General features: G+C 44.3%; 1 protein-coding gene across 1 annotated transcript; it reads right to left on the minus strand.

Moving 5' to 3' along the window:
- Window positions 1-1,175: 1,175 nt before the first annotated feature.
- Window positions 1,176-19,279, minus strand: POLR1B (RNA polymerase I subunit B). Its single transcript, XM_074901409.1, has 15 exons — window positions 19,140-19,279; window positions 18,892-19,059; window positions 16,866-17,012; window positions 15,754-15,886; window positions 14,713-14,849; window positions 12,627-12,850; window positions 11,334-11,505; window positions 9,525-9,696; window positions 8,462-8,743; window positions 7,729-7,862; window positions 7,134-7,304; window positions 6,344-6,500; window positions 4,895-5,091; window positions 4,240-4,493; window positions 1,176-2,061 (listed from the first exon to the last, which is right to left on the minus strand). Exons 1-15 carry the CDS (start codon window positions 19,275-19,277, stop codon window positions 1,179-1,181), a joined length of 3,369 nt encoding a protein of 1,122 aa, XP_074757510.1. The 5' UTR covers window positions 19,278-19,279; the 3' UTR covers window positions 1,176-1,178.
- Between the last annotated feature and the right edge of the window lie 463 nt (window positions 19,280-19,742).

Here is a 19,742-nt window from a genome sequence, read left to right on the forward strand (position 1 = left end):
GGTACGCTCCATCCCGCTCCGCCCCGCGGGTGGCACCGCTGCGCCATGGACCGGGACCGGGCCCAGGCCCAGGCCCCGCCGCCGCCTGCCCTCTCCTTCGCCGAGGTGCTGCGGCTGGTGCGGAGCGGGCAGGAACCACCGCGCGTGCGGCGGCCCCTCGCCTCGCCCACGGGGGACAGCCCCACCGCCTCCCGCCTGCTACCGCCCACCAAGCCCTGGGAGAGCCGCCCTGGCCACACCGGGCCGTAAACCCGGCCTGCCTGGCCCCGGAGAGCCCCCACCCCGTCCCCGGTCGGCCCCCAGTACGGCTCTGAAGACAGGTGATGTAGAAACGTAGAAAATAACTCTTTAACAGGAAGCGTAAGGCTGCCGCCCGGGCGCAGGGAGGAGCGCAGGGAAGAGCACGGGATGGGGCCAGCAGCCCTCGGCGCAGCTGCTGCTGCAGGGGAGCAGGCTGGGGAGACCCAGGGTCAGGGCCAACCCTCTGCTTGCTGCTTCTACTTCAGGTAGAGACAAACACGCCAAAAAAACCCCAAACCAACCCCCGCAGTGCCACACCAAGACGAGCGCTGGGCTCGGCAACACCAAACACTCCTAGGTCAGGCCTGGCTCGGCCACCTTGGTCTCTTGCAGTCGAGGCTGTGGCTTGGTGGGATGGAACTTTGTGTCGTCTTCTGCCCAAGTTTCGAGGTATATATACTGAAGCAAAACAAAACCTGTCCAATCACTTTAACAGGTACCCATCATTAAGGCTTAGGTTTTGCAAGGATTTATCTTCAAAAACCAAAATATATCTTTTTTTTTTTTCCCATCATTTCCAGCATTCACTTCATGCTGTTTTATGACCTCTTCATCTTTGCAGTGGTCAGCCACACTTGAAGAAAAAAGAACCTCCACCCCTCTCAACCCAGCAGCCTGGTGGGAGCAGTCATATTGCTTGATTTCCATACACATCCCAACAGCTAGCGATCCTTTAGGAAGCACAAACCAAGAGAGCCACGTTTCCTTGCCACGCAGCTTGGCGAGTGCCCCGTCTCAATACAAACATCAAATTAATCTTGCGAACATTTGGAGAACCTGAGAACTGACTTAACGCTTGAAACCCACAGCGAGCAAAGGCAGAACTGGCGCATGCTTCCTCCCTCTCAGCAGCAGCATCGCCATGCCCAAAGCCAGAGCTACTCCACGTTGAGCTTTGTTTTTATATTCATGGCTGCCAGCTCCGCCACAAAGTAACGGAAGACATGGGGCACAGGGACAACCTCGATCGTATCCACCTCGCTGCAAACAGAGCAGGAGTACCTCCTGTTGCTTGTCACAGAGGAGGAGTGTGGCGGTTTCTCCAGCACGGGAGATGTCATGCTGCCGCAGCTCATGCAGACATAGGCTATGGAGCCATCGGAGCAGTTGAACAGGCGGTCTTGCAGCAAGAAAGACGTGCCATGAGCCAGCAAAGCATCACGCTCCATCTCGCCAAAGCGAATCCCACCTTCCACGTTCCTCCCCTTGACAGGCTGGTTGGTGACAGTGTCTCGGGGCCCCGTCGTCCTCACCTGGAACTTGTCTGAGACCATATGGCGCAGGCGTTGATAATACACCACTCCCACAAAGATCTCCGCCTCCAGCTCCAAGCCACTGATGCCACTGTACATCTTTTCTGTCCCAAAGAAGTTATAACCTGCACTCACTAAAGTCTCACCAAAGTATTTCAATGCAGAGTTCTTCTCTGTGAAGGTGAAGGGAGTGGCGTCGTAGGAGATGCCGTGTAGTGCTGCTGACTTCCCTGCCATGCTCTCGATTAACATCCCAATGGTCATACGGGAGGGAAAGCCATGAGGGTTGAAGAGGATGTCTGGAACCATCCCGTTCTCTGTGAATGGCATATCCTCAACTGGCCAGAGCTGGCTCAGGATACCTTTCTGTCCGTGACGACTGGCAAATTTGTCTCCAACAGTTGGATTTCGGGGAACCCTCACAGTGATGCAAGCCTTCTTGAATTTCCCGGTGCCACGGTCATTACTGCATAACCTGACATTGTCTACAATGCCAACTTCCTTATTCCTGTGTAGGTGAAAAAACAATCACAGCAAAGGGGTGTGTGTGTGACTTTTAGCAGGAAAAAAAAAAACCTAAATCTCTTCGTAAGTCTCATAAAATGCCTCGGGACAGCTGGGGAACAACACTGTTCTTTAAAACTACTACTCAGTAGCAAGGGAAATCAGACTCCATTAAGAATTAGGGCAAGGAAGCAATGCAACAGCATCGCCCAAGTGCCATTCATTTGCTTTTACTAAAACTGGAAGCACAGCTACAACTTGCAGGTGATCAGGTAATGTGCCACCCATGATTTAAAATAAAGATCATTTAAACCTGGTTCATCTGTATTGCACTTCATCTGACAAACTGCATCCCAGTGCTATTTATTTTGTGTTAAGGCAGCAGTCCCTTTCCCTGCCCCCAATAAATTCAGATCATCTTGGTGGCATACCAAAAGAAAGAACTGTGCAAAGCAGAGAGGGGAGTTCAGAGCAGAAAGGGAAGGCACAGTGTGAGCTGAGAGGGCTTTGCCAATACGTGTCTTGTGCAGGGGCATGCTGCTTCTCCAGATGAACCCTCAGCCTGATACTCCATGTGCTAGGTGTCTGCTGCAGGCTTAACTGCTATTACAGAGCTTTCAGCCCAAACCTGCTACTCATTTTGGGGATGACAGCTAAGGAATAAATCCATTTTGTCCCATGTTAAGGCAAAGTTACTTTTCTTCTTCTCCTTTGAAGTGATAGTGAGTATTTGTTTGCAGAAGGTCTGTACCTAAGTTTAACTTCTGTTTCAAAGCTGTTATTGCTGTGTCCAAATGCAATCAGGGTACAGGCCATCACAACCAAATAAGCAAGAAAACTGTGCCTCATAAGCCTCTTCCAAGTTTGCTCAAACTTTTGTTCTGTCCTCCCTTTCTTCCAAGCCACGCATAAAATCTATCAGCATGTGCAGCATTCAGGACAGTAGGGAGACCTCACTCTTCAGGTCCCCAGGTCTGTGGAGCAAACTGGGGGCAGGAGCCAACACTGAGAGCTGAGAACCTCACCTCTGTAGGAACCTAAATAATTATCTGATTTGGACCAAGAATGAACAAAAGCTGAATGGCACAGAGAGGAAACAGCTGTCTGGGTAAGGAATCTGAACTAAGGCTGGGCAGGTATGAGAGCTGGGGAGCAGGAGCGTGGAGTCGGGGAGCCAAAGAGGGCTCCGCAAGTGCAAGGACAAGGCTGAGCTTACAGATCCCCACTGCCATGTGCCAAATCTCTTAGCTCTGCTCTATGACCAGAATGACCAATTCTAGGAGACTACAGCAGTCTCCTCAGTGCAGCTAAGGTACCATCTGTTACAGAGTAATAAACAACAGCTTTTCTAGTAATGTCATTACTGTGTTACCCAAGTCATTCTCAAACTAATTCACTTTCACAATGTGAGTAACTACACAGCATTATCCTCACTCTGTCAATGCTGTAGAGACACACAGGAAAGGCCTGAAGTTGGACAACTGGGAGTGTAGGATGCATTTAAATATATCAGTTTTTGTCATTGATTTTTGCTTCACTTTCCTGAATGAAGAGGATTTTAATGAAAATTTCATCAGCCTTCCCTCTTTCAAGTGAAGTTCAAAAGTCTTACAAAAACTTAGCCCCAAAATATTCCAGGGGGAAGGAGGGGTGTAGTTGACACATTTTAATACTGTAGCAGTTTGGAAGCTGCAATATTAATAAAAATGCTCTTTGAACCCCTAATCCTTTAACAACTTGACTTACAAGGTCTTCTGGCAAGTCTCTGGGACCAGGCACTTTGTTTTGGTTTTCTGTTTGGTGTTTCTTTGGGATTTTTAGACAGAACACCTTATGGAAGTCAATTAACAAAAAGCTACAGAAGATAACTGCAGGGGATGAGCAGAGGAACAGTCCTTGGGATACAGTAAAAAATTTCTGCAAGCTTTCTTTTTACCAGGCTCAGATTCTCCTCCTGGGATAAGTCAGGCTCTGCAGCATACACTGGCTTAGAGAAAAGCCGTGATACATGCATGGGAGTCACAACATGAATTTCATGCTCCCTCTGTCAAGACATGGGCACTATCATGTGAGAAGAAAAGGGAACACCTGGAGGAAAAGATACTGCAGCTCATCAGGGCCAACTGCTCTCAGACAGCTCACCACTGCGTGCATGGAGCCAGGAAGGACAAGCTGTACTTACCGATAGTACACAGTGAAGGTCTCCCCTGTGTTGAGGTTCATGAAGCTGTAGAAGGGGTCCCCAGGATGTAGGATAGAGCCAACAAAAGGCAGTCCATCGGCATCCAACTTCTCCATAATATTCGGATCACCATGCCTGATGCCAAACACTAAATTATCACCTCCTCTGCTGGCTTTAAGGGAAAGGTCAATGCTCTCCATCTTGATAACACTTCCATAGGCAAACCCTCTCTGCCAGGAAGATTTGTTAACAATCTAAAAAGAAGAAACAAAGGCCTGCTAAAGACTTGCTAATGACTTCAACAAAGAAAGCATTTCCATTCCAATCTGCTGCTTACAGTTTAAACTTTGCCTTCCTAAACAAAGCCTCCCAGCAAGTCACCTTTACATAAGGCCCAAACCTCATGTAACCCCCATATTTTCCAATGCTGGAAGCCCACTGCCTTGCACAAAGGAGGTCGGCTCTACTCTCAGTGCTGCCAGCACTACCCATGGTAACAACGCTTAACTGCTGTGTTCCTCTATCTGCCTGAACAGAGTCTGTGGACTAGCAGAAGCAGGAAACGGGTTCTTTCAGCCAGGTACCAACCTTCTTCCCAGTTCCCCAAATCAAATTACTTTACCAACTAGCAGGATTTCTCATTTTAGTGGCTTACCATTGCATCTTCCATATCATAGCCGCTGTAGGAGATGACAGCCACAATTGAATTGGTGCCAACTGGATAGCTGTCCATACCGTAATAGTCATACATGCTGGGCCGCACCAGAGGGCTCTGGGGAGTGTGAAGGTGGTACAGCTTATTATCTGAGCGGTCCTTGTAGTTATAAACTGGAAACCCCATGGTTTGCTTTCCTAGAAAGAAAGAAAGAAAGTTGGATTTATTCAGGATAAATTCAAAGTTAATCTATGTTTCATCTTCTATTGTATCTTGCTAAGAGGAGAGATAGAAATATTTACAATATAGAGGGATTATTAATCTTAATACTCTTTGAATTTAATAACTGCCTTAAGTTTCTATGAACCACAACACTCAATTCCTTTCATAGCATTTCATAAGGACTATTTGTAATCTTGTGTCTTTCTGCAATTTCAAAATCTCTGATAAGGTTGGTGTGGTGTTTTTTTGGTTTTGTTTGTTTGTTTGGGTTATTTTTTTCCTCTCCGCAGAGTTTCCCATAGGGAGGCACACCATACATACTTCCAGGCCAAAAAGCATTTGCTTCTGCATTATAAATATATTGGCGAGGAAAACAAGTTTTGAACATAGTCACACAGGTAATTTCAGAAGAGTTTTAAGGACATCTTTCTGATAATACTGTCAGAAATGTAATATGCTAGCAAGGTAATGAGACCTGCTCCCCTGAAGTCCCTACTCACACACTTTCTCTTAGCCTGCCTTTTTTTTTTTTTTTTTATTTTTAAAATAAGCTTCTTGCACATCACTTGCACCTCAGCTGATTGAAACCCCACTACATATCCTAACCCAATTTCTTTCAAACAATCAAATAAATCAATTTAAATCTCTATCAAACAGAAAAAAACCCCATGCTGTTGTCACAGTACTATATTACTCTCTTGCAACAGATTCCTAGCAAGTGTCCTCTCAGCAGCTGCCGTGTCAAGACAGCAGTTGCTCACTGAAAACAGGTGGCACCTCACACTAACTACTGCAGAGCGTCTACTGTAGCTACCAGGCAGAAGTAGGTTAACCTCTGTCGGTTGTGGGGTTGAGAGGACTGTTGACAACACAGATGTCAGACACTAACACAGCCAAACAGCTGATGCAGTGCCCTTCACTCGTCTATATGATCAACATCATGAGAAAAATCCAAACAAAACTTACTAAAGGCTTTTTTACTAAAAGAAGGCAACATTAGAGCAACAACCTAGAACTGCCCACTGGAAGGCAGCCAGGATGATAAACCTGACTTAACTTACTTTGCTATGAAAAAAATGGCTGTTAATCAACCTCAATGTTGAAACAACAGTAAGGAAAGGCTATTATTTGGGAATGTAGGAAAACACACTGGAACAGACACTTGAGAGTTTTCTTCCCCCTTTCCCTTGCGCAGGGACTTGCAGTATTAGGTACTACAGCACTTACCCATCTGGCACTGGTACATGTTTCGTGGACTTTGGTTGTGGTCGGAGAAGGGGATGAGGTTGGCCACCACGCTTAGAATGCTGTGAGGGAAGAGCTCCTGGTGAGTGGTCACGCCAGGCACCACCTCTGACTCCAGTGAGGCCACATTCATGAAGATCTGTAAGCATCGAATTAGACAATGCTCATCAGCTTCCTTCTTTTAAAGCGAAGGAAGCAAAACAAAGCTGCCTCCAGTGACTTTTCATCCATTTCAGTTCTAGATGTGGTCACTGTCTGCACCTTAGTGTATTAGCAGGCAAGAAAAATATCAGACAGCGGTTAAACTACCTATCATAATCACAGACTGACTGCAAGGAAAGCAAGTCTGGAAATACAAAACTGCAGTCACAAGTCGTCCTTCACATCTCCCATTTTAATTGTTCCAAATGGGCAAGTTCTCCAGCAATCCATTGCTTGGCTGCCCATGGGCAATCTGGAGAACATGATGTAACACAAGATGAGACAGTACACACAAGACAGCAATCCTCTGCCTCAAAAACTTCGCTGAGTTAGTACTGAGAGCAGATTTCAATATCTCAAAAAAAGACTGCTACAGTCCATTTAAGATATTTACCAGAAACCAATCAGCAGGAAGTGAGAAAACCCTTTTGCCACCTATTCTAGCTCTTCAGCACAAGCTCCCTACATCCCATCTTTAGCTCCTTTCACAAAGATTTTCCAAAACATTGGTTTTGATGCTGCATACCTCTGTAACACTCAGTGCTTTAGAAAGGAAATATGCAAACCCTACCTGTTCCAGAGTACCAATCCATTCATTCCTTCCATAGAACAGGTTTTTGACAGGCCGCACCATCCGGCAAGGGGTAGTAAAAATGAACAACCCAGGATACAGACTGGGTTTTCCTGTCTTTGGTATAAGGACCACTTCTGCTCGTGCAGGAAATCTCTTCTCTTGGGTTATCTGTTTGTGCAAAGAAACACCAGTTTAGAAACACAAACTAACACTGGCTTATTTAAGGTGCATCCAACAGCCTACACAATGAAAATGCCAACCACAGGTGTAGTTACTAATATAAAATGGTAGCAAAATTATTTTTAAAATACCTTTAGAAAAATCTCCACCAAGAAAAGGACAGAATATGTCTATCTTGACTTTTTCAAGAAAAAAAACTTCTAAAAATGATGACTTCGTAAGCCAGCATACCAAACATACAGACATAAACCAAGAAAAACAGAAAAACCCACTCCAATAATAACATACAAAGATAACTTATCAGGTCAGATTAAAAAATAAATAAAGTTTTTTTAAAAAGTTCCAAACATGCCTATTTTTGACCGCTGCATATTGAAGATGGTTAGCTAAAAACCATTTTAAACAAGACAACCTTGAAACGGCGGAGGGTTTCTGCAATCTCAGGAGCCAGCTCCCACTCTACCCAGCCCACGACAAAGCCGTCCAACACAACTCTGTAACACTCTGCATAAGGCTTGCTTGGAGTCGCATCAACGGGGGTGACACCTGTGAGAAGAAGGGGTTGGTAGAAGAAACAGACAAAAAACCCAAACAAAACAGGGAAGTTATTTCTGCAGGAAGCCTCAATTCACACAAAAAAAGCTTTCCGAGACATCAAAAAATTCAGACCTACAGGGCAAAGCTGTAGATTACTTAATGGAAAACAAAACATGCACAAAGAAGAATGCCATTCCCCTCCCCATTTTCCTGATTGAAATAAGGATTCTCATGATTGTGGTAATCACAAGTGAGTTGCAGTTTAATTCAAGTCACCAGCAGCATTAGAAAGTCACTACTTGGTCCAATTTCTTAGAGCTTATCCTGTGCAATTCCTTGTGCTTAAGTGAACACCTTCACTCTACAGCACACAGCTAAGAGACATTTACATTGAACGTCACCACTCTCCAAAAGGTGGACACACCTATACAAACAATGTGCTATCTAACACTAAGCAGAGGCCCAGTAAGTACAGGTTTAACTTGACTTCACCTTCTCAAGTTAACAGTGTACAGTGGCAGTATCTGGAAAACCTTTCCCAGATAGGAGTTTGCAGGGCAGAAAGGTAAAAAAAGGTAAAAAACCCCAATCAAGCCAGTAAAACATACCTAAGGAACATAACAAAGGTGGAATGCCTGTTACAGGCACCATCTCTGTCACTATTTCACACACAGCTGTCATGTGGTTCATCAGACCACAGGGTTCTCCATCTGGGGTGTCCACAGGGCACAGGAATCCCCAGGATTCAGGCAGCAGCTTGCGGACAGTTGTAGTTCTCATCTGGGAAAATGCTGCCCCTCTGTGTATGCAGCGGAAGTGGGAAAGGTAGCGAATGAAATTCAGCTTGTCTCCTACCACACACAGACCACTGTCCTGTAACATGCCTAGGCCTTGGGAAAAAAAATTGAAGTTTATGTCAGGATGTCATCGAACTTTAACAAATAAAATACGATGTTACAAGGCAGTAATAAGCCACAAAGATGCTCACACAGGACCCCAACAGAAGGCACGTGTGCTATTGCCTGTGCACAGACAACTCAGTGACCTATAAGAGGCCTAGACTTTAAATTCCAAGCCACTGCTTCAAATCCAACTCCCTTTAGAAAAAAGTTATGCCCAGTGAAGCGACTTGGGGATTTGCAGCTGGTACTTTTTACTGAAATTCTGTGGCCCTCTAATTCCATTTCATTTTCTAGTGGGCACTCCATTACAACATCATCACACTAGACACTTCAGGGAAGCACCAGGTAAATCTGAAATACATCAGTAATGCGGTTTCTCTCCTTTTAAGCCCACACAACAAATGGGGCAGTCCTGATAAACAAATGCTCCTTTCTGTCTCACACTGCATTTTCTAAGAAATAATCTTTGGAAAAACAAATCAAAATATGGTTGATATTTTGGACAAGGTTAAATTTAGTTTCAACTATTTATCTGGGTAGAGGCTTTGCTTTAATAACTAGCCTGGTTTATACCATGCATAAATTCTATGCTTGGGGAGAAATCTTGCCTTTTCCTTCAACTATCCCTCTCCTCAAACTACTTTCATTAATTCAGCTGCAGTGTACAATGTCTGCATACAAGCAGTTGTCTTCAGTTAAGAGCTCAGTTTTATGTTGTTTCTCATTCTGTTTAGCAGGAAAAAAAGGCTTCTTAAGCCTGAAGATTTACCCGTTTTAGATCGCAGGTTACCAGTTGCAAGAAGATATTCAAAAGGCTTCGTAAAGTCCGTTGCCAGGCTGAATGCCTTTATTAAGCTGTCTGTGTTTATGCTGATGTCTGCCTTTTCTGTTCTTTTCTCCAAAACGAACTTAACAGATTGCAACCAACTTTCAAGCCGCTCCTGTGGTTTGAAAGTGAGAGATTTAAATTTAAAACAGGAAAATAAAGGCTCAGATTAGAACTTCACATCAGTTGCACGTGCTACAGAAATCCTCTTAAATCAGCAGGATGGACAACTCTTAGTGAACTGACAGTTTTCCAGCCATATTTCTCACACTGACTTCATTTATCAAAATGCTGATGGTATCACACCAACACAGACCTGCAAAGAAAATACCCATCCAACAGCTTAGCAATCACTTCCACCCAGACCAGTGATGAGTCTGGCAAAGTACAACAGACTTCCATAAAGAACAAAGCCCAAAGCAGAAATTGTACCTATGACAAGAATAACTCCTCTGATTAGCCTGATAAAAGCAGAGACAAAGTAAAACCGCATTATGAGGTAAGTTTAGATACAAAACTTGAAGGCCATGGACATACAGCATTTAAATGTTGCTAAGACAATATGAGATAGTGGACTGTATTTTCATTTTAACTGTAATTTTATCGCTGCTGTGATCTTAAGATACTATATAAGAACAGGGAAAAGGACACAAAATATCCAACAACGCTTTCAACTTAGTAAAAATCCATTGTATACAGTCACACTGTGCACGCTCTAGTCTATATAGGATCTTTGCATTCAAAAAAGGGGCTGTTAACTCATTCCCCTGCTGATCTAACAGGGCCAGTCAGGAATGCTACCTTTTCTGGTTCCTGGTGGCAGTTCCACATAGCACTAAAACACTTCACAGAACTCTTTTCTTTCTAAACTCACTGAAACCAGTCAAGTAGTAGAGAAGTTTTAGTAATCTTCCAGTAAAACAATGCTAAAGACAATTTTGGCTAAAATGGAAAAGAAATGTTAAAATAGAGTTATCTAATACCTCCAGGAAGTATCTTTACTTGGGGATGGGAACTACTATTCCACAATGATTTTCATGGGACAGCCAAGTTTCTGAACAGGAATACTTTCCTCTTGGCATCCTAAAATGAGGAATCCCTAGAAATAAACTGAATTCCTATTAAACTGGAATAGATCTAGGAAACTGCATTTTTATATCACCAGTAGCAAATTACCTGTGTAACTGAGAAGCATACTATCAACTTCCTGATCCGTAAAGGAACATAAAGATGGGAGCATGATGACAACATCATGAATCATCACTTCTGGAAAATGCAGGGGCTGGGGAGTGGGGGGGGCAGTTACTTTCTTGCACATGTGTCATGTGAAACAGAAGCAACACCACAACAAAGGCAGATCTTTACCACTCCCATATCAACTGACACTACAGAAGTATGCTGTTTCAAAAACCTCTTCAAACACCAGAAGGACTGGTATTCCTCCTTCCTCGGCCTCCCACCCTGAATGGGGGCACTTTCATTTATTTGCTTTGGAAGGTTATGAAGCTCTTTATCCCAGGTTTTGTACAGGCTTTTCTTTGGCATATTTAGCACCCTGTACTGAGACAGCTAAGCCTTCCTCAACTACCCTGGCCTGGTTACACTACATTCAGCACTCTCTCAGCCTTCACAGCACGTCCAGGCTCCCTGCTCTTCAATCTAGCTCCTGCACCTCTCCTGTCCCCATGGTCACTATGCGGTCTGGACTGGATGACCATTACATTCACAGGCTTAAACCCCTTAAGACCTTACCTTTAAAAACATAAGGAAAAGCTGTCCTGGGGTAAGCACTTCTTGATTCATCAGACTGTCTGGATTATCCTCCATGCACTCCCCTTTGGCAAAAGCATACAGCTTCCGGGTCATCATACAGAGCAGGTAGAACTTTTCAGTTCTGTTTGTCAGGTGTATGCAGATACACTTGCTGAAGGAAGAGAAAGGAGGAGGACAACTAACACCATCTCTTCATGCTAGCTGTTTTTCAAGTTTCTCCTAAATAATTGCAAACCAAATTTTTTAGCTAAAAAGCCTAACAAGGCACAAGCTTTTCCAGCTGCCCATAGTATTATATAAAAATTCCAAGAAATAATAGTAATAATAATAATAATAATAATAATAACCCCAGAGACTGAGCTGAAAATTATTAACCTGTCATTTTAAGGGGCTAGTTTTATTAAGGATATAGTTGGTTGATTAGATGAAGATGAACCTTGTGAAAAACTCATTTTGCACATTCCCATGTTAGATGGCCTCATAAGCATGTAGTTTATTAGAACAGATATTTGAGCCCGGACCAGTCAGCAGATGAGATCTGCGTGTTGTTTTACAGTAGCTATGACACCAACCACATACATGCACATATCCACAGACGTGCACCCACTCCAAATCTGAGCTAGTATTTACAAGTACTCAAGGACTTGGGCATCCCAAATAATTGTGTTCATGTGCTAAAAAACCTCTCAAAGAGCAAATACCTACTTTGCCAGAAAAAGTAATTATTTAGTTGAATGCCCGTCACAGTGACAGTCTCAAGGCCAGCTCTTCCATTCCTTTCTGACTTATTCCATGGAAGAAACAAGATTTTAAAGCATTTAATTTCTACCATTTTAAAAGATAAATGTAATTATCATCATAGTTGCTGACGATGGTGCACTGATTAAGTGCCACAAATTGCAGTATTTCTGTTCAACAAATAGAGCCTTGAGCAGTCACAGACCTAGTTTTAACCTTCTCTTCCTAAATCTTTTATATTTATGTTTTTCATCAAATACATCAGAAAATCACATCTAAACAACAAATGATACCCTCTCCTGAAACCATTTTGGGGATACTTTTATCAGTCCATTAATTTCTGAACACCACAAATACACATTATCATAATGTCCTGGAGTCCCATCCAAAAATGTCCACTGGACGTTATTTTATAAATGCATGTGAAAACCATAACAAAGTGTGATGTGTAATAAGGCAGAGTACTCTTAAAACTGCCTATAATTTCAATACAGTTACACTGAATCACACACTCCTGCATGCATACATACATACTTCAAAATGAAATTTGCAGCCTGTTCATTGCTGTACCACTCAGGAAGGTTAAGTTTTATTCTGAAGCTCTTTCCCAGGTATTCGAGGACATTTTGCTGTGTTAAACAGCCCGCATCCACTACCACTCTCATCATCTCAGTAACGCAGTTCACATAAAAAGTATCACTTTCCTTTTCTTTGACCAACTCTTCAAAGATTTGGTAGTCTGGGAAATTAACTAATGCCTGAAAGACAGAAGTGTATTGCATCAGAAAAACCAAGTCACAGCAACATCTGTCCATAACATACATCAAAAGAACAAGCCACCCCACCGATTTAGGTTTTTGGTTCTCTGGAAATATCATTACACCATGCAGACTGGAAAATACTGTGGGGTTGAGGTGCTTAAAGAGTAATGCAGGGGATATTCATACCCTGATGATGATCACAAGGACTCCCAATCCAATGAGACCCTTGGAAAGAACCAAAGTTGCACACTCTAAATTAATAGGCTTCTCATGTTTAGGTAAGATTTACCAATATCTTCATAGAATGAGCTCACCTAGAAACATGAACTTTATTCACCATTGTCACAAGCTGCTACTTATTCTCATGAAAACCAAAAGGCAATTTAGACTTTTGATGAAGGTTATTAGAACCAATTCCCTTTAGTTTTAACACTTCATATACTAAAGCTCATACTTAAATCCAGCATTCTTAGCTCTTGGTGTTATAATTGTTTCCTAGTCGTTTCTTTACATCAGGGTTAAGCAAACTAATGACTTCTCTGTTTACTGACAAATGTGCCTCATCATTAAGAAATTTATTTGCTCAGCACATTTAAGTAGGTTTCAAAAAGTTCAGGAAAAAATTGAAGGCTGCATGAAAAAAGACACTAAGGCAGATTTCTTTATGAAAGGGAGCAATGTAAGCTCAGTTCTGCTGCTTGGTAATCATGATATATACAATTTGGAATCTGCCAGAGCACATGTTGTCTCTTGTCCAACAGAGGAGAGCACTGGGATGACTACATAGCATGAAGAAACCATAATTAAAGCCAGAACAGAAGCGCAGCAGGGCTGCAGTAGCAGCAGTCTACTACAGCAGGACCTGGATGGCCCAAAGGAAACCAGCACAGAACTCAGCTTGATCAATGCAGAGGGGGATGAAACCCAGAGAGTGACAACTCATGGAAGAATTCAGCTTCAGACAACATGGCCTGCTTATGCTGAGATTTCATGAGCTACCAGAACATCAGTACAATTCCTCTGCATATTAAAACAACAGGTAATCAGCTACTTTTGTTGAAACAAAAGTTGAAAAAAAGTGTTGGAAGAAAAAGTGAAATGCATTGTGCAACAGCCATGTGAATACAGCAGGTTGAAAGAAGAAGACACAAATTCAGTGGGGCTGATTTACATGATGCTTTCATCATGTAGTGCTGCAGGCCTCTGATGTGCTCTAACAGCTGCTGCAGGCAAAATACACAGCTGAAGTACTCTGGCTCTGCTACTAGAGAAAGCATGCTTTTAGAAAAGAATTTTAAAAGTCATGGCTCAAGTAAGACTTCTGCCTGCTAGCCAAAGAACAATTTATATCCATCAAATTGTGCTCCAACAGATCCTTCCAGATCTTCACTGCTTCCAGTTCCAATCAGAAACAGCATTTTATATTCCCCCTTAAAAAAATAAAAAAAGGCAAATTTACTGGTTTTAGATGGAGAACCTGACTTTAACGATTAATGCTGTTCACTCACTGGACACTCAGCTGTGATTCTGTTTTAAAAAGTTTCCCAAGATCATTCACGTTAGGTGGCAAACTCTTACACCGTCCAAGAGCTATTCATCCAGAGCATTCATTAGTAAAAAGCCGTGAAACCCTTGTATAGATCTCCCCTCCTCTCTTGACCCTGCACGCACTTCCTCTGCTGCAGCCAAGTGTTACGTAACAGGCATCAGCTTGGTGTGGACTGTAGTTCTTCAGTTAGTATAGGAAGGATGACAAAATACTTAATATGGAATTAGCTTCTTCTCATTATTTAAATAAAAACGTCTAGTAAAACTTCTGTATTTATTCAACACAGAAAACACAAGCATTAGGAGTTCACCTTTAGAGCAAATCCCAAGGGAAGGAAGAACAACTCTTTCTGAAAAATGAAGTTCACCATGACACAACCATTTTCCAAGTAGTGAAGGTTCATATTTATTGCAGTGTGCTCATCCTTAACACAGTGCATCACTACTCCTGCAAAAATTAACACAAGCAAAGACCAACGTGAGCTGTACAAACGCAACCAGCTGCATTGCTGTGATGTGCCCGAACCACTGTGAAACAATTAATGAGAGAAACTTTGGTATTTCATGGCTGGGAACAGGAGGCAGATCGCTAGTTTCAGCATCCACCTGCCATTTCAAATAAATACACCAGCTCAATTGTTTTTACTGGACAAATGTCTCAGGAGTGCCAGCACACTTGCTGAGAGGCTTGGAAGATGCATACTGTTAAGTCCCAAGCCTCAACTATTCTGTCTGTAACCTTAGGTTGTAAGATACAGCAACACAGAAACACTCTTCCTAACTGCACTCTGGGTCAAGTTTTCACAGTTCTGTGTTCATGGGGTACTGTTGAAGCAGTGTTTCCTGGTCCTGTTTCATGCTATGCACTTCAGAACAAAGAAAAATAAAACAAATGGGACCATTTAATCTGGCACTGCCTCAAAATTAATTTCTGTGGAATTACACTGTGTGCTCAAGCACCAGAGTCCAGTTAAATCAGCAGCTGGTAACAACTGAAATAAAGCTCTAACTTCTGGTTTAATTGAATTTTAAACTCATTTTACTGAGTATACATGACAAAGGTTCAAACAAGTTCAGCAGTCTACACTGACTTCTACTGAAAGTAGGGTTTTCGTTACACCTTCCACATACAAAACGTTACATATACTGCAAGGCCTGGAATATAATCTCCTCGCTCAGCATGGGCAGCTCAGACAGCTCCAACATCTGTTCCATGCATGTACTGTTACGGTGGTGCTGACCCTTTATTTTCACATGTAGTAAAAATTACAAACATTATACAAGATCTACACCACAACAAACTACAGAAAGTCAGCTACAGATGGTCAGCTGCAGGAAACTCTTCAGCTTACCGTACTCTGTGAAACCAGGGCCTCTATTTTTCCATTTGTGTCTTGTCATTGCAAGAGGGAAATTTCGCCTGGGCATAATCAGCATCCTAATAACTTTTTCTAAGCCATTAATTATAAAGTAGCCTCCCATTTCCTGGCAGAAGAAAAATAATTTTAATGTGCTTAGAAATGAATAACCCAGCATTTTAAGTAAAAGACAAAAATGCCCGTATTATATGTTAACAAACATTTGATATTTTAACTATAAAACATATAGCAAGACAGATGTTTCAGCACTGCATTTGGAAAGGCTGCACTCTTCGCCAGTGACTATTAAGTCTAAACGCAGCATACAGTGCAAGGAAAGGGATGCATATTCCATAATTTAAAGGAAGAAAGGAAAAAAACCACCACAAAATCCATGTGGTCAACTGAATGGCTTTGAAGAGACGACACTAACTATTTTTTCAATAAATACTCTAAGTTCTCATTTTGAGTTTATAAACTAGAGGGATCTTCAGTGCAGAAAAACTCTTGCTAGTCACATACAAGCTTAACACTGATAAATGTATAGCTCCACAAACGGTAAGCCATTAGTGTTGCCAAAAAGTGTTTCAGTAGCAAGTAATACCATGAATGAAGGTACAAGCAGCATACTAGGGGGGTAGCAACAGCACACCATTGTAGATTTTCTTTCATAGTTTGCTCACTCTTTTTGTGAGCATAAAATACGGCACTAAACAATCCTGTATTTAATGCCCCACAGCTGACGTGCTACCGGGGAGATGAGGAAAAAGTTGCAGAAGACAGCTGAGAATTAAAATGTCTCTTTTGATGCCTGTTTTGCAAATCTTTGTCTCCACAGAGGCCCACTCACAACTACATAGCCTCAGTTGCCAGTTAAGTAGTTGTATACTGGAACTGCACCAAACAGACCCCTGTATTCAAAACCAGTTGTGACTGCAAATTTTCCAAGATGCTGTATGGAACCACTGTAAATAGGGTACATTCAGAGAAAATAATAAGTCAAACTTGAAATACAATATGAATGCTTGAGTTCTTTCAAGAGAAGCTGGTCTGAGATACTGCTCATGTAAAACGCAGATTTTCCTGACCCACAAAATCCCTGTTACCTCTTCCTCCTCATGGTGCTGGATGAGCTCTTGTGGAGAAAGATTATAGAGGTTGCACAACTTGGACTTCACCATGATTGGAATATACCCCAGGGGCTGTTTAATAGTCCCTTGTGGCATGCCATTCACTGACCAGCTGATGTCAGCCTAAAATGACACAAGGCAAACAGTGAGCAAATTAAGTTGCCCTTTTAATCTTTCCTGCTATATTAACTGTACATTTAATATAACCGCAAACTGTTTAACAAGTTCAAAACTGGAAAATGGTAATAATGATAATAAAAAGCAGAATTAGTAGATACATGCTAAAGATTATGCTCTGGAAAACAGTCAACAAAGAAAATCGTATCAGACTACAACTAGGCCAAGAGGCTGCTAGGAAGAGTGAACAAAGTTGATACAGTCTGGTTTGCCTTTCAGACCCTTTGAGAAAGCAGCCTAAATAGAAAAACCTCAGAAGTTAACAGTTACAAGAAAAGGAGCAGAAAACAGAAAATGCTCTATGAAAGGACATCCACACCACAAGCCTGCAGAGACCTTTCCTAAGACTTGCTCACTTCTGTTCACAAGCAATCTGAACAGTGAGAAAGAAAAGCGTGTGTGAAAGAAAGTAACTTATTCACAGTAACAAGACCTGGCAGCGGGTCTGCAGAAGGACCCCTTGACTGTATTAAAGAAGGTGATAAAATGCATAACTTTATATGCCGAATGACAGGCTTTAAAAGAGCTGCTGCCATGCAGGAAAGAAACAACAACATTGCAATACAAAAACACTGGTTCAACACGGGGCAACAGTTATAAGAGTAAATCGAGTCTTAGGAATTACTAGGAAAGGGAAGGGAAATGTTACTGCACCCCTCTAAATCCACAGTGCAGCCTTAGACTGAGACCTCTGCACAGTTCTGGTCTCCAGCTTAAGTGATGACTAAAGGTATAAAGTGGCTCCTGTATGAAGAGCTGAGGGAAGGGTATGTGGTTCCACCTGCACGGTGGAAACAGGGAATGACTACACACTGCTGTGCAAGGGCAGGGAGAGAGAGAGACCAAGCTGTCCTGGCACAAAGCAATGCCTTCTCACCCAAGGCACAGCAAAATGTTTTGTTCCAACTGTTCCAAATATTTACATGGGTTCAAAAAACAATGAAGCAAACACTGGAAAAAAGATGGGAAGTAACTAAGGTATGAAAAATAAAAGCATCTCTAGCTCAGGAAAATCAAAGAGCCTCTAGGAAAATGGCTTTGAACAATCTGTGGTTGCACCACTTTCATGTTCAGGTAAGATACTGCACTTATAGTTGTTTTTATCACTGTTAGTTGTAATGCTTTGGACAAAGGAAAAAAAAAGCTGAAATTACAAGCAAGCATCCCCTCACACTGGGTGCCTCACACAAACGTACAGCTCTGACACAAACAATTTTAACAGAGAACAGCAATGGCTGTGCAGTCCTTTCATGGTGCAAAGGAAAATTATTCGCCGAGGATTCTTCTTCTCTAGGCAAATTTCAGAGTAATTCTGAAAAATGACGAACGTATGATGTGATCAAGAGGGATTTATACCGCTGGGCGACTACACGGAAACAACTCTGCTTTTGAGACCTGGATTCCTGCAGAAATCAGATTTGGATTGTCGCGCTCTCTGGGATGACACGGGTCTCCTTCCAAAGCCTTCTGAAGTGGCTGGCTGCCTGATTGCAAGGCAAATTTGACAGCAGAGTACAGCACACAGCTGGGATCCCGTGAAAAAGGCGGGCCGGGGAGAGTGGGCCTGTTACCAGCCGGGTTTGACGGAGAGTTTGCGCAGGGAGTTCATACTTCACCAAGCACCCGGGCCTCCACGCGGGATAGAGCTCTTAGGAAAGAGGGGGGGTGGAACCGAGGGGGGCGTGGAACCGGGAAGGGGTCTTTCACTAAAGCGGGCAGAAACGCGCGAAGGGCTCGGCGGGCTTCGCTCCCCACGGGAGCGGCGGCCCGGCGCTACGCCGCGCGACAAAGACACGCGTGCCGGGCGGGCAGGACGGACACTTACGGCGATCCTGCCGCGGTAGGTGCTGCGGAGGCCGCGGCACTCGGCGGGGAACACCCTCCTCTCCTGGCAGACCGCTCCCAGCGGCAGGGCAGGGGGGGCGATGGACACCCCCGCCACCGTCAGCGACACCCGGCTGTCCTTCAGCGCGAACTCCACCGGGGAGAGGTCCTGCAACGGCACCGGATGAGGCCCGGCTAGAGGTCCCAGCCCCGCGCGCTGCCTACCGCCCGCCCTCTCACCCCCCAAACCTGCACGGCGCGGTAGACGCCCTCGCTGACGGCGTAGTTGAAGGACTCGATGTGGGCGCCGGGCAGCTGGCGCCGGGCGTCGCTGCGCCCCGGGGGCCGCGGCCGCAGCCGGTGCGGGTCCCCGCCGCACCCCGCCATGCCGCCGCGCGCCGCCTCACGGGAAGAGGTAGGGGGCACGCGGCGCCGAGCCGCGCGCAGGGCTCGCCCCGCCAAGGCGCCAGGGGGCGCGGCGGCACCCACCGCCGCCTGCCGGGAACGCGCCTGCGCACAGCCACCCGGCCCCGGCCCCGGCCCCGTGCTCTCCCATCCCTGACCCTCACCCGCCGCCCCACAGCAGCCCCCAGCCGTGTCCCTGCATCCCTGCCCCCTACCCTGTGTCCCCCAAAGCTCAGCCCCCCCAGCAAGTACTCCCAGCACCGTGTCCCCATCCACCTGCACCCATGTCTCCCAGGGCGGCTCCTCCCAGCCACATCTGCCCCAGGGCCCCTGCAGCAGCAGTGAGGAAGCTCTGACACCGTGCTAGCCCACATCGCTCCCTGCCACCTCCGTGCCCCTGGACCCCCAAAGAGCCCCCCAACTCCCACCAGTGCTGGGAGCGCCCTG

Source organism: Athene noctua, chromosome 1 (assembly GCF_965140245.1).
Source record: "Athene noctua chromosome 1, bAthNoc1.hap1.1, whole genome shotgun sequence".
Classification (NCBI taxonomy): domain Eukaryota; kingdom Metazoa; phylum Chordata; class Aves; order Strigiformes; family Strigidae; genus Athene; species Athene noctua.

What these genes read in the sequence shown, in the direction of transcription:
- POLR1B (XM_074901409.1), bottom strand. Translation starts at nt 19,277, where the DNA reads ATGGCGGGGTGCGGCGGGGACCCGCACCGGCTGCGGCCGCGGCCCCCG. An exon ending in GCTGCAAATTTCATTTTGAA is followed by an intron (nt 11,506 to 12,626) that starts GTATGTATGTAT and finishes CTCTTCCTTCAG; the next exon opens with CAAGTGTATCTGCATACACC. An exon ending in ACCTTTGTTATGTTCCTTAG is followed by an intron (nt 7,863 to 8,461) that starts GTATGTTTTACT and finishes TTCTTCTCACAG; the next exon opens with GTGTCACCCCCGTTGATGCG.